This window comes from Saccopteryx bilineata, chromosome 5, assembly GCF_036850765.1.
Source record: "Saccopteryx bilineata isolate mSacBil1 chromosome 5, mSacBil1_pri_phased_curated, whole genome shotgun sequence".
Lineage (NCBI taxonomy): Eukaryota > Metazoa > Chordata > Mammalia > Chiroptera > Emballonuridae > Saccopteryx > Saccopteryx bilineata.
Genome location: NC_089494.1, coordinates 83,522,903 through 83,535,843, shown reverse-complemented (window position 1 = coordinate 83,535,843; position 12,941 = coordinate 83,522,903). Strand labels below are relative to the sequence as shown.

General features: G+C 35.2%; 1 protein-coding gene across 4 annotated transcripts in view; it reads left to right on the top strand.

Annotated features, from left to right (window-relative positions):
* Positions 1-12,941, top strand: part of GALNT13 (polypeptide N-acetylgalactosaminyltransferase 13) — a 573,465-nt gene that overhangs the window by 322,271 nt on the left and 238,253 nt on the right. For all 4 annotated transcript variants that reach the window (XM_066279813.1, XM_066279812.1, XM_066279811.1 and 1 more), the window contains exons 5-7: positions 6,649-6,815; positions 7,450-7,657; positions 11,012-11,182. In XM_066279813.1, the coding sequence (XP_066135910.1) occupies positions 6,649-6,815; positions 7,450-7,657; positions 11,012-11,182 (546 nt within the window). The remainder of the gene's footprint in view (positions 1-6,648; positions 6,816-7,449; positions 7,658-11,011; positions 11,183-12,941) is intronic.

Here is a 12,941-nt window from a genome sequence, read left to right as displayed (position 1 = left end):
TAATTACATATACATTGCACTCTCACAATAATGTTAATTTTTCCAATCTCATTTAGATGTTTACATTAGAAAAAATGGTATGTTCATAAAATAGATTGTCAGAACAGTATTTGGTGTCTGTACGTACATAATTTTAATGAAAGTTGTTTTTGGTTTTTGGGGGGTTTTTTGCTTAGTTTTAATGAAATGATCCTTAGGGAAATTATTTTTCTATTTGATTAAAGATATATATGAGTGTATGAGTAAAACATACTTTTGAGCAATTTAAATGTTTTTTTCGTAAATATTCCCAACACCAGTAATATGTAAAATATTTGATATAGCATATAATATGGGGAAGAAATCATTATGTTAATATTATTAAATAATACTTTATTATTACTATTACTTTATTACTCAGATTATGGATCTAGCTCTATGATTTGAGACTTTTATTTTGTGAAATCAAGACTTGAATTAGGCCCTGGCTGGTTGGCTCAGCGGTAGAGCGTCGGCCTGGTGTGCGGGGGACCCGGGTTCGATTCCCGGCCAGGGCACATAGGGGAAGCGCCCATTTGCTTCTCCACCACCCCCTCCTTCCTCTCTGTCTCTCTCTTCCCCTCCCGCAGCCAAGGCTCCATTGGAGCAAAGATGGCCCTGGCGCTGGGGATGGCTCCTTGGCCTCTGCCCCAGGTGCTAGAGTGGCTCTGGTCGTGGCAGAGCAATGCCCCGGAGGGGCAGAGCATCGCCCCCTGGTGGGCGTGCCGGGTAGATCCCGGTCGGGCGCATGCGGGAGTCTGTCTGACTGTCTCTCCCCGTTTCCAGCTTCGGAAAAATACAAAAAAAAAAAAAGAAAAAAAATGACTTGAATTAGCTTTGAAAGTGCTTTTCAATTCCAGCATTTGGAGATTCTGAGCTTTCCTTTACAGACCAAGTAATGTCTAACACCCACTCCAGATTATCTACTTCAGTTCTACAATGTAAAAGATACAAAAGCTGAGGTGGACAGTTCCGAGATTATTCTCGTCATATTACAGAGAAGAAGTTGTTTGCTATCTATCGGGGGGAAGAGAGGATTACAGAAGTCCAATATATGTTAATATTACCCCCACCTCCATCATATGGGTTTCTTTTGTTTGTTTATTTGTTTTTGTTTATTTATAATTATGTATAGAAAATTAAGGAGTTATAAACCCTACCAGTTTAGAAACTAAAGGTTGTTTTGTTTTTTTAAAAAAAACTAAACTAAAGGACACTGTAAGTGCTTTTTATGACTAAACAAAAATTATTGCGTTCACCTGTTCTAAGATATGCACTTTTTATATTATATATGTCTGAAATCAGGACGTGTTTTACAGTGAAAGGGTAGTTACAGTCATTGTCCACCAGCTGGCAGTTGTGGAGGCAATGTTTTCTGAACTTATGGGAATGTGGCCATGGCTATTCATGTAGTCGTGCTTCGACTAAGTTATGTGTGCTGATTATACTGTATGTGTGGAGTTTAATTGCCATCCACATTTCTCAAAGTGATTACCATAAGATTCAGTTGGAACAAAGAGTCTGAAAAAGGCAAGGTGGCCACGGCAAGAATTTAATTTCATACGATAGAGCAAATATTTATTGTTGGAGCAATAACAATAATTCCATATTTTTTTTCTAGTCAACAACTGACTGATTTATATAAGCTTGCTTCTTATCATGTCAACCAGAGGTCGGCAGCATGGATATCATTTTATCAAGATCCCCCACATAATCCCTTCCCACTCCACAGTGGAAACACTTTACAGTACCAAAAACAATGCCCAAAAGAAAATGAAGCCATTTTATAGTTTGTTACAGAGATATGTACTAATTATGTCTCATATGTTAAGCAAAAAAACCCAAAAAACCATAAAGCAGGAGAAAACCCCGTACAACAGATGAAAGATACTAGTGACATTGAGTGCCTTTTCATGTGTCTGTTGGCCACTTATATGTCCCTTGAAAAATGGCCTGACCTGTTGTGATGCAGTGGGATAAAGCATCGACCTAGAACTCTGAGGTCGCCGGTTCGAAACCTTGGGCTTGCCTGGTCAAGACACATATGGGAGTTGATGCTTCCTGCTCCCCCCCCTTCTCTCTCTCCCTCTCTCTTTCACTCCTCTCTCTCTAAAAATCAATAAATTAAATATTAAAAAAAATTAAAAACGGAACTTGATGCAACGATCCCACTATAAGAAATATATCTAGAGAAACCAGAAACACTAATTCTAAAGAATATATACATTCCAGTGTTTACTGCAGCATTGTTTACATTATCCAAGATCTGGAAATAGCACAAGTGCCCCTCAATAGACGAGTGGATCAAAAAGCTGTGATACATTTACTCAATGAACTATGACTGGGCTATAAAAAAATTTAAAATAAAGAAAGAAGGAATTCTTACCCTTTTCTCAGCATGGATGGTACTGGAGAGTATTATGCTAAGTGAAATAAGCCAGTCAGAGAAAGACAAGTACCATATGACTTCACTCATACTTAGAATCTAATGAACAAAATAGTTCAACAAACAAAATAGAAACAGAAGCACAGATACATAGAACAGATTGACAACAATCAGAGGCAACGGGGTTGGGTGGCCAGAGGAAAAAAGGTGAAGGATTAAGCAAAAATGACAGAGTATGTGGATATATAGTGTGTCCGTGAAGTCATGGTACACTTTTGACCAGTCACAGGAGAGCAACAAAAGACAGTAGAAATGTGAAATCTGCACCAAAGAAAAGGAAAACTCTCCCAGTTTCATACCTATTCAGTGCAGTTTGATGTGGGCTCATGCACAGATTTTTTAGGGTTCCTTAGGTAGCTCTCCCGTATAGCCTCTACAGACTCATCACTGACTGATGGCCTACCAGAATGGGGTTTCTCCACCAAACTGCCGGTTTCCTTCAATTGCTTATTCCACCGAGTAATGTTATTCCTATGTGGTGGCACTTTGTTATAAACATGCCAATATTCACATTGCACTTTGATCACGGATTCCAATTTAGTGAGCCACAGAACACACTGAACTTTCCTCTGTACCGTCTACATCTCGACTGGCATGGCTGTGGGCTGCTCCACTGTATACACCAGGGGTCCCCAAACTACGGCCCGCGGGCCACATGTGGCCCCCTGAGGCCATTTATCCAGCCCCGCCGCACTTCCGGAAGGGGCACCACCATCTCATTAGCCAAAAGCAGGCCCATAGTTCCCATTGAAATACTGGTCAGTCTGTTGATTTAAATTTACTTGTTCTTTATTTTAAATATTGTATTTGTTCCCGTTTTGTTTTTTTACTTTAAAATAAGATATGTGCAGTGTGCATAGGGATTTTTTCATAGTTTTTTTATAGTCTGGCCCTCCAACGGTCTGAGGGACAGTGAACTGGCCCCCTGTGTAAAAAGTTTGGGGACCCCTGGTATACATGGTGTTACATCATCATCTGTGCATGCGCACATGCTGCCACATCATCCTACAGAAACTGGGAGGGTTTTCCTTTTATTTGGTGCAGATTTCACATTTCTATCATCTTTTGTTGCTTTTCTGTGACTGGTCAAAAGTGCGCCATGACTTTACGGACACACTGTATATATTTATGACACATAGACACAGATAACATCACAGTGATAGCCAGAGGGGAGGAGGTGGAAGTAGGCAAAGGGGGATTACGGGGAATGAACAGAGACTACTTTAGGCAGTGAATGCACAATGTGGTATGTAGGTAATGTCTTATTGAGTCATTCACTTGAAACTTGTGTGGTTTTACTAACCAGTGTTACCCCATTAAATTTAATTTAAGAAAAAGAATACATGAAAGAAACTTAAAAGCAGCAAGAAACTGGTGTGACTGATTGACAAACAAGCATGACAATATTGATAGAAATCTATGTCCAAATAAGTTTAAAAGCTTCTCTATAAGCTTTAGTTAAGTATTAAGTAGAGTCTAGTGATAAGAAAGCATTATACCAGTTTATTTGACAACTTTTTTTTTTAATTCTCATGGTACCTAAAATCATGATGTCTCACCATAGGTGAAACAATAGCTTTGTTTCTGAAGAAATAAAGAAGACAGGCAATAATACCAGACCACAAAGCTATCGGAAACAATGAATATCTTAACTCTTGGTACATACATCATTGCATTTGAGGTACTAGATAAACTGACAGGAAATGACTGATTTGTATATCTTAAGAAACATTATATAAGTGATTTTATTATTATATAATGTTTTCTTTCCTAAATAACTTTTTACATAGAAAAAAGAGGATACATTAATAAAAATATTAGCCACATATTATTTTCATGCTACATTAAATAATGACATTGTGTAAAGATTCTCTAAATAAACAGAATAGCTTCATTAATAGTAAATTAAGTCTGTATAACTTTGTCACATATTATGAATACAAAATAACATTAGTGAGTGAATATTTTTAACCACACAAAATAGAGCATGATAGAAATAGTTTAAGAAGGTAGATCTAAGTGTTTGCTTTTATTTTGATATTTTAAATGACTTACCAAATTAATACCTCATTCATATTTTCTTTGTTTTGATTTAGTTTAACATACAAAAATTTGATTTAAAGTTTATCACTTTATTCCAAATGATACTGAGTAACATTTATAGACAGTTATCCTTGGGCTAAAACTGGTAGTTGTTGACTGTTAAGACTGCTTTCAGCCTGTTTTTCTAGTTTTACTTCTTTATTGATTATGTTGATTGTTATTATTCTTACCATACTTTTTCCTTAGCATGCTGAAAGTGATGGGGTGTTTTGATGAGGCTGAAGCATTGAGAGTTGAGGGCATTCATGGAGAGAACCTTTGTGGCTTACCAGAATGGCTTTCTAAATTCATAGTGCTGAGCTCGCTGCCTGGAGTTACAAGTCAAACGATGATGAAGCGCATAGAAAGCCCTTGAATCTCGCCAGCAGAATGGGAAGAGATGACAGGGAGTCGAACTACCATTCCACCCTTCATTTTTGTTTTCCTATATGCACAATATCTTATATATTGTGGGTGCTTAGTAAATGTTTTCAAATAAATATATGCTGAAGAAAAGTTGTAGTTCAGGTATATGTACATTCTTACTTGGTTATATTGCAGAAGACTTCACTGAGCAGGTGACATTTTAGACTACTTTAAAAGATGATTAAAATTGCCATGGCTGGATAGCTTAGTTGGTTAGAGCATTGTCCCAAAGCACAGAGATTACCAGTTCAATCCACGGTCAGGGTACGTACAGGAACAGATCGATGTTCCTGTCTTTCTCTCTCTATCTATCTCAATCTCTTCTTCTCTTTCTAAAATCAATAAATAAATATTTTAAAAATAAAATATGATTAAAATCTCAATAGGCATACATCAGTATTTGTTTTATTATATGCCTTTTTCTCCCACATTTTATTGGATTTTTCTCCTTCACCCGCTAATGAGACTGATTATAATGATACTTGTTTTTGTGTCATGTATTAGGTAGTTCATAAGTGTCAGGGAATATTAGGTTCATTTTATTTTATGGAATGATTTTAATTTGCTAGGTCTTCTGAATATTTTACATGAAAAGATAACCTTAGGTGAATAAACTTCAATTTCTGCTATGAATGATACCCAGTGGCATTTTAAAAAAATATTCCACAATCACGATGATTTAAAATTACATGACAGCAATGTCTGATTGTTGACAAATTGACAGGAGTAAGGACCACTTCAGATCACTACCAGAGCAGTGTGCATATTATTTATCCAAATGTGCCTTTTTGGATTCATTACTTGTAAAGTAAAATCTGGGCTGCTTTGGATTCATACAAAGTTAATTTTTTTTTCTCGAGACATCAAGTTCTAACAGTAATGACAATTATGGTTCAGCTCCTTATTAATCAGTGTGCTCCCGGGACCAGCAGCATCTGAATTACCTGGAAGCTTTTTTATAAATGCAGAATCTCAGGCTATAACCCAGACCTGTTGAGTCAGAATCTGTTTTAACAAATCCCTTGATAATTCCTTATGCCCATTAAAATTTGAGAAATGTTGATGGCCTACCTAGTTTTTTTCCTGATCTCCAGTTTGATTATATAGTATGACCTAAGAAGTGCAAAATACATACTGGTTCCTAAACTTTTCAAAGTAAACATGGTTTTTTAGCATTCGCAAACAGAATGGAAAGCATGCACATTGAGATTTTAGAATAGAAAAATAATCACAGTTTCACATGCTTCTAGATTCTGTGGAGGTATGGCTTCTGATGTTCTTATGACTTTTTGAGTTATACAATAATTCTTTAATAAATGAAGAATAAAATTATATCCACTAAACAAATTCATCTGTCCCCGTTATACCTAGTCTTCTATTGACAGTCACAGAATGTTGTTTTAGCTTTCTCAGACTTGCAGAACGCATGCGGCTTGGTTCTCTGCTGGAGTTAAAATGAAATATTAGTAATTATGCGTATTTAATTCTCAAGATGCCAACTGATTACTCACAGCATTTATAAAAAAGGAAAATTATTGTACGTATGCATAAAATGTTTCTTTAATAAGGACTTTTCAAGTCTAAAATGGTGCTATTACGGATATTTTTTATTAGAGTGATCAGAATTAAAAAGTGAATTATTTATTAACATATCTTTCTTCTTTTCCCTTTTCCAGATGCAAGACAAAGGTCTACCCTGATGAACTTCCAAACACAAGTGTAGTCATTGTGTTTCATAATGAAGCTTGGAGCACTCTCCTTCGAACTGTTTACAGTGTTATAAATCGGTCCCCACACTATTTACTTTCTGAGGTCATCTTGGTAGATGATGCCAGTGAAAGAGGTATAAATATTTTTCTCATATTTTTTTTTAAATTAGGAAACTTTATTATGGTCAAAAACAGCTGGGAAATGATCTGTATTTTCCTTACAATTATGCAAACCCTGAAACCACCCATCATCATCAGGGCATTTGCATCAATGTATCTAGGCAATGCCTACTCTAGAAACAAGTAACTAATTATTGCAGTTTTTCTCATGATTCCATTTGGTTCCTTCTAACCCAGGAAATCAGCCAACATTCAAAAGGGTTCCTTTTTCTCCCCAACTCAACTCCTTGTATGATTGAGCATTTATCTGACTTTATGGCTACTTGTCTTTGTTTTGTCTTTTAGTTCAGGTAAATGCAAACTAACTTATAATTAAGGAGACTGTGTTTGCCAGTGTGGCCCAGTGTGTCAGCCTGGTATGTTAACTTCCTATTTTATCCTTATCTTGCCAGCCCAGTGACAGGCTATAGTGAACTCTATAGCAACACACTGATGAAGTCTGTATTTTTATGTCACCTTCTGCAAAAAAATGTTGACAGGAGATTGCCCTCATTTCTGTGTGTTGAATTTCCATCTGAGTAGTAGTGTCTCTGCTACATCTTAAAACAATTTCAAAACTTTCTTATAAATTCTCATTGCACGTTACAGATTTTCTCAAGTTGACGTTAGAGAATTATGTGAAAAATTTAGAAGTGCCCGTAAAAATTATCAGAATGGAAGAGCGCTCCGGGTTGATACGGGCCCGCCTTCGAGGAGCAGCTGCTTCCACAGGGCAGGTCATCACCTTCCTGGATGCTCACTGTGAGTGTACCTTAGGGTGGCTGGAGCCCTTGCTGGCGAGAATAAAGGAAGACAGGTAAGAACTCATGAACTCGTGTGGTGTAGCTGTCTGGGTTGTGACTGAACCTGTCAGGACGGTTTTGGCTTTCCATCAAAACTTCTCTCCCAGGCTGCTATATTCTGGTTTGTTTCCTAGCTTTTAAAAAAGCTGTTCCTACCCTTCTTACTTAATAAAGACATTGGCTTTTTAGTGCTGAATATGAATATTTTATTAAGAAATAGTCAAACAGTCCAAACAGGAAACATGTTGAATATGCATTTTTTTAGATAATGGAAATCAGTCTAATTTGAAATAGTACAATTTTGTAAAATGTATTTTCAAAGCACCTTATTGTATCTTCATAACCACACTGTGAGGCAGTTAATGTTGAGATTCATACCTGTACCTTGTAATAGGGAGGAACACATAAATTAAGTACTATAGTTTGCTCTAGTTACCGGAAGTGATGGGAGCAATCAGTTCTCCCCATTCCCAGACCAGTCTTCTTTCTACAAGGTCACTGTTCTTATTCAAGGTCTTGTTCAAAACTGCATTGAGGATCTTAAAAATAACACACATAATCCTACATTCTACTCATAACAATTTAAAAACACAGCATAGCTATAAAGAATGTTTAATTGTTTAAACAATATTGCCACTTTGTGTATAAAAATAGTGAAATCTATAAAACTGAATAACATATTATAGAAATCAAGAACCTTTGTACTTGCAATTCTGTCTGATGATGAGGCTATGAGGTATGAGCTTTCTGTGAAGATATAAACATCGGTGATGAATGAGTGTAATTCCCAAGCACTTAAGGGAGACAACTACGTTGAATACTGTCTGATATAATAACATATCATTACATAACACCTTGCTTGCAAAGTCGTTTCACCTACAGTAGGAAGGTCTTTCTAGAATTGAAGTTTTTAATTAAGCATCCAAGACAGGGGCTGCGTACCGTGAGCTAGTCCAGCTCTATCACATAAATGGCAAGATTTGGTACTTGCCACAAAGATGGATGGAGGCTGTCAGTATAATGAATGATAGCAGTTGAATAAAGCAGTAGGAACCTTTTAGTCAACTGAGTGTAGTACACAGCTAATAACATTTTTCCGCTCTGTATATTGTACAGCACCCACAGGAGGGTAAAACTGGCAAAATAAAATGAACTTGGAACATCTTAAATACATTTCCTGGCAACATTTCATACAGTATGCTGCTTTTGTGTTTCATATTCAACTTAGTGATTTTTTAATATAATATAATATTGTTTCAATATGGTCATGCATAGATCATTTACTTTTTAATCTATCAATGTATTTAAATTGTTTTTGTATGTAAAGAATTCTAATGTCTTGTCCTAATTGTAAGTTCTAAAGTTACTATGACTAGATAATAAAGTCCTCTTCAAAGTTATTAGATCTAATTTCATCTCCCTACAAATTAAATTATTACATTTAAAAAAGAAAGGGAGCAAGATATTGATTTTTTAGGGACTAGTGTCACCAAGACACTTTTTCAAAGGTAAATGAACTTTACTGATTTCAGAGAACTCTGGGCTTTAATTAATTGTGTGGAATATAAAACCCAATTGAAGAGAAGTGTTGGAGATACTAATGTTACAAAACCAGAATAAATAATGGACAACGTTTCTCTCTCTCCACATATACGGGTAATTCAATAAGTGAAATAAACCAGGCAGAAAAAGACAAATATCATAGGATCTCAGGTATATGTGGAATCCAATGAACAAAGTGAACCAAGGAATGGAATAGAGGCAGAGGCGGGGTCACAGGGAACAGAGGGACAGGTGTCAGAGGGATGAGGAATGAGGGGATAAGATCAGAGAAGGTGAAAGGATTAGTGAAATTATATATACAGAACACAGAGATACAGATAACAGGACAGCAAATCCCAGAGGGAAGTGGGGAGGGAGTTAGGTGGAGGGGGACAAAAAGGGTGCAATGGGAGATATGGGTGTGGGGTTGAGGGTGTTATACTGAGTGGGATACTTGAATCCATGTTAACATAATAAATTAAAATTAATAAAAGTTAAAAAAATATATATCCAATAAAAAAGCATATTTGTATATTTGCCTTCTACCAAATATGGAAAATAAGCTCTGCTCTTCAAAATTAGCTACAACCAAGACAGACTTGGGTAGACCTGTGGAGATAATACAAGATTGATCTTAAAATAAAACATACAAGCTGGGAGTAAGAGACAACTTGAGAAGGCACAGCATGGATAACACAAGTACCAAATGATTTCCCATGGTAATTCATTTCCTACCCTTATAAAGCCACTATCAAAAACCTCAAATCTCACCTGACCAGGCGGTGGTGCAGTGGATAGAGCGTCAGACAGGGATGCAGAGGACCCAGGGTCGAGACCCCGAGGTCGCCAGCTTGAGCATGGGCTCATCTGGTTTGAGCAAGGCTCACCAGCTTGAGCCCAAGGTTGCTGGCTCAAGCAAGCATGGAGTCACTCAGTTTGCTGGAGCCACCTGGTCAAGGCATGTATGAGAAAGCAATCAATGAACAACTAAGGAGCTGCAAGGAAGAATTGATATTTCTCGTCTCTCTCCCTTCTTGTCTGTCTGTCCCTCTCTGACTCTCTTTGTCTCTGTCACAAAAAAATAAAAATAAAAAAGAACCTCAAACCTCCTGACTCTGTCTCTTACTTTAAGAATAGATGAGATGAGTCAGGTGATAAACACCAGAAACTGAAATTATCTTTCTCTATCTTAAAATATGTAGATTTTTACTATAAACTGTTATGTCTAGGACAATTCACTTAGAAATTGTCATGACCCTAATACCTTTCATATAAAAGATTAAATTATACTGGTGATCACTATTTTTATTGTTATTTCTGTTTGTTGATTTTGCTTGTTTTTCATAATACGCATTTTCTCCGTAAAGCTTTTCTGAGAACTCTCTCTTTAAAATAACCCCTCTGAGATTCAAACTACCAGATATAATTTACAATCATCCATTCCTCTTTACTCCCTGTATGCTATTGCTTTTCTATAACAGAAATAGCTAAAAGGATGCTTAATACCAAAGTAGCTCTACTAATCATGCTGTAGGTGGAGGTTTTTTGAAAAGCAGACATGTTCATCCTGCTGAGTTAGTACTTAGAATGCATTTGAAAATCAGCTGGAAGATCAGTTACTTTATTTCATTAGATTATACATGGTAGCATAAAATTGGCTGTAAGGAAGATGTAGTAAAAGGAAATAATTCCATAGATTAAAAAGGATAAAATAACAATAGAAGCATAATACTGTCATAAAATAATTAAATTTCAACATAATAGCTATATTGATATGTAACATTAAATTATCATTTATATATAAACCGGTTTTACTTTTTCTTCAGGAAAACTGTTGTATGTCCCATCATTGATGTGATTAGTGATGATACCTTTGAATATATGGCTGGTTCAGACATGACTTACGGGGGTTTTAACTGGAAACTGAATTTTCGTTGGTATCCTGTTCCCCAGAGAGAAATGGATAGGAGGAAAGGAGACAGAACATTACCTGTCAGGTACGTAGACCCTATCTCTCAAAGATAGCATGTGTATTCCTGTAATAATTAAAAAGTATTATAAATTTGTGTTCTCATTTTTAAGTCTTCAAAATTCATATACACGTATGTGTTATCACCTTTAATATGGTCAACAAGGAATCAATGGCTGTATTATATGTAGTTTAAAGTAGGACAGGCAAATTTAAGTATTGGCAGTAGTGCCAAATTTCTTTTGAAAATTTGTGCATTCTTATATTTAAAATATATTTATTGTAAGTTTTCTATGTGACAGAAATGTGCTATCCTGCCCAATTCAGGTGGCTATATATATTTTATCTAAATATATGCTTTATAGTAGAGGTACACTCAAAATTAAAATAACCAAATATGTTCTGGTAAATATTCTAAATTTACCAATCTTAATGAGCTGTTTTCCTGACAAATACAAAAAAAAGATCCATTTGAAAAATTTTAATATATTAACAATTATGAAGGATTTAGTGTTTATTCCAAATTATTGAAAATTGCTACTTAATTTGAAATATTTGTTCACAAAATATGGTGGCCTTAACATAAAATGAGAAATATTTTATGCATCTTTAGTTGTCTAGGTAAGCATTTTCCACTTTATTAACATAAAATTATTACCTTCTTACTTTAACGTATTATTGTGTCCTTCTTACCTGAAACTAAAATTTGATTTCCTGAATAATACTTTGGGAGAAGTTCACTAGTTCAGCTCTTTAAAAAGATTGATTTGGCAAGTAATCATTTAGTTGGAATAATAGAGAAATACCCTAACATTCTAAAACAATATATATAGCCCCTTATCTGAACAAGAATGTTTCCTAAATTAATGAGGGAATGATGTATTCATTGGCAAGGTTAATTTATAATGAATTAATTAAAACTAACCCTAAGCCCATGCTAATGGAGTAAACAGCTTTAATTGTTATTGAACAATTCAATATTGGGACTGCTAACCATCCACAGGGGGTATTGCTTCATCAAAGAGAAAAATAAAATGTGGCTACAAACTATTGCATAAAGGTGTGAAATTACTATGTCAGTATTTAAAGTGAAATTGAGCAGTCTTGAAATTTTGCTGTAATCTTCACATTTACCAAGTTTTATTAATCCTTGCTTTTACCAATTTCAGGAAATACAGTATCTCATGTTACAGTTTATTAAAAATCCTATTTTCTCACATTATCTGATTTTTCAATTTCAGATACTAAGTGAAAACAATCAAAATATTAGAATAATACACTAAAATATAGATAACACATTTTTTTCATTTGAAAAAGAAGTCTTAAAGAGTTTTGTACTCATTTCTTAAAAACATTGGCAAAAATAATGCTTCATTTAACTTTTTTTAGTTCTTATTTTCTTAACTTTAATATTTATGTATTTTATTTTAATTTTTTAAATATTTTTAAATTAAAGTTTATATTTATTATTATTTTGTATTAGCTTCAGATGTACAGCCTATTGATTAAACAATCATACTTTACAAAGTGTTCCTCCTGATATTTCCAGTACCCAACTGGCACCACACATAGTTATTACAATATTATCATCTATATTTTCTATCCTGTACTTTACATCCCTGAGACTGTTCTGTAACTACCAATCTGTACTTAATCCTCTTACATTTCTCACCCATCCCCCAACCCTCCTCCCCTCTGCCAACCATCAGTGGTTTCTGTATCTACGAGTCTCTTTCTGTCTTGTTTCTTTATTTTGTTCTTTAGACTTCACATATAAGTGAAATATG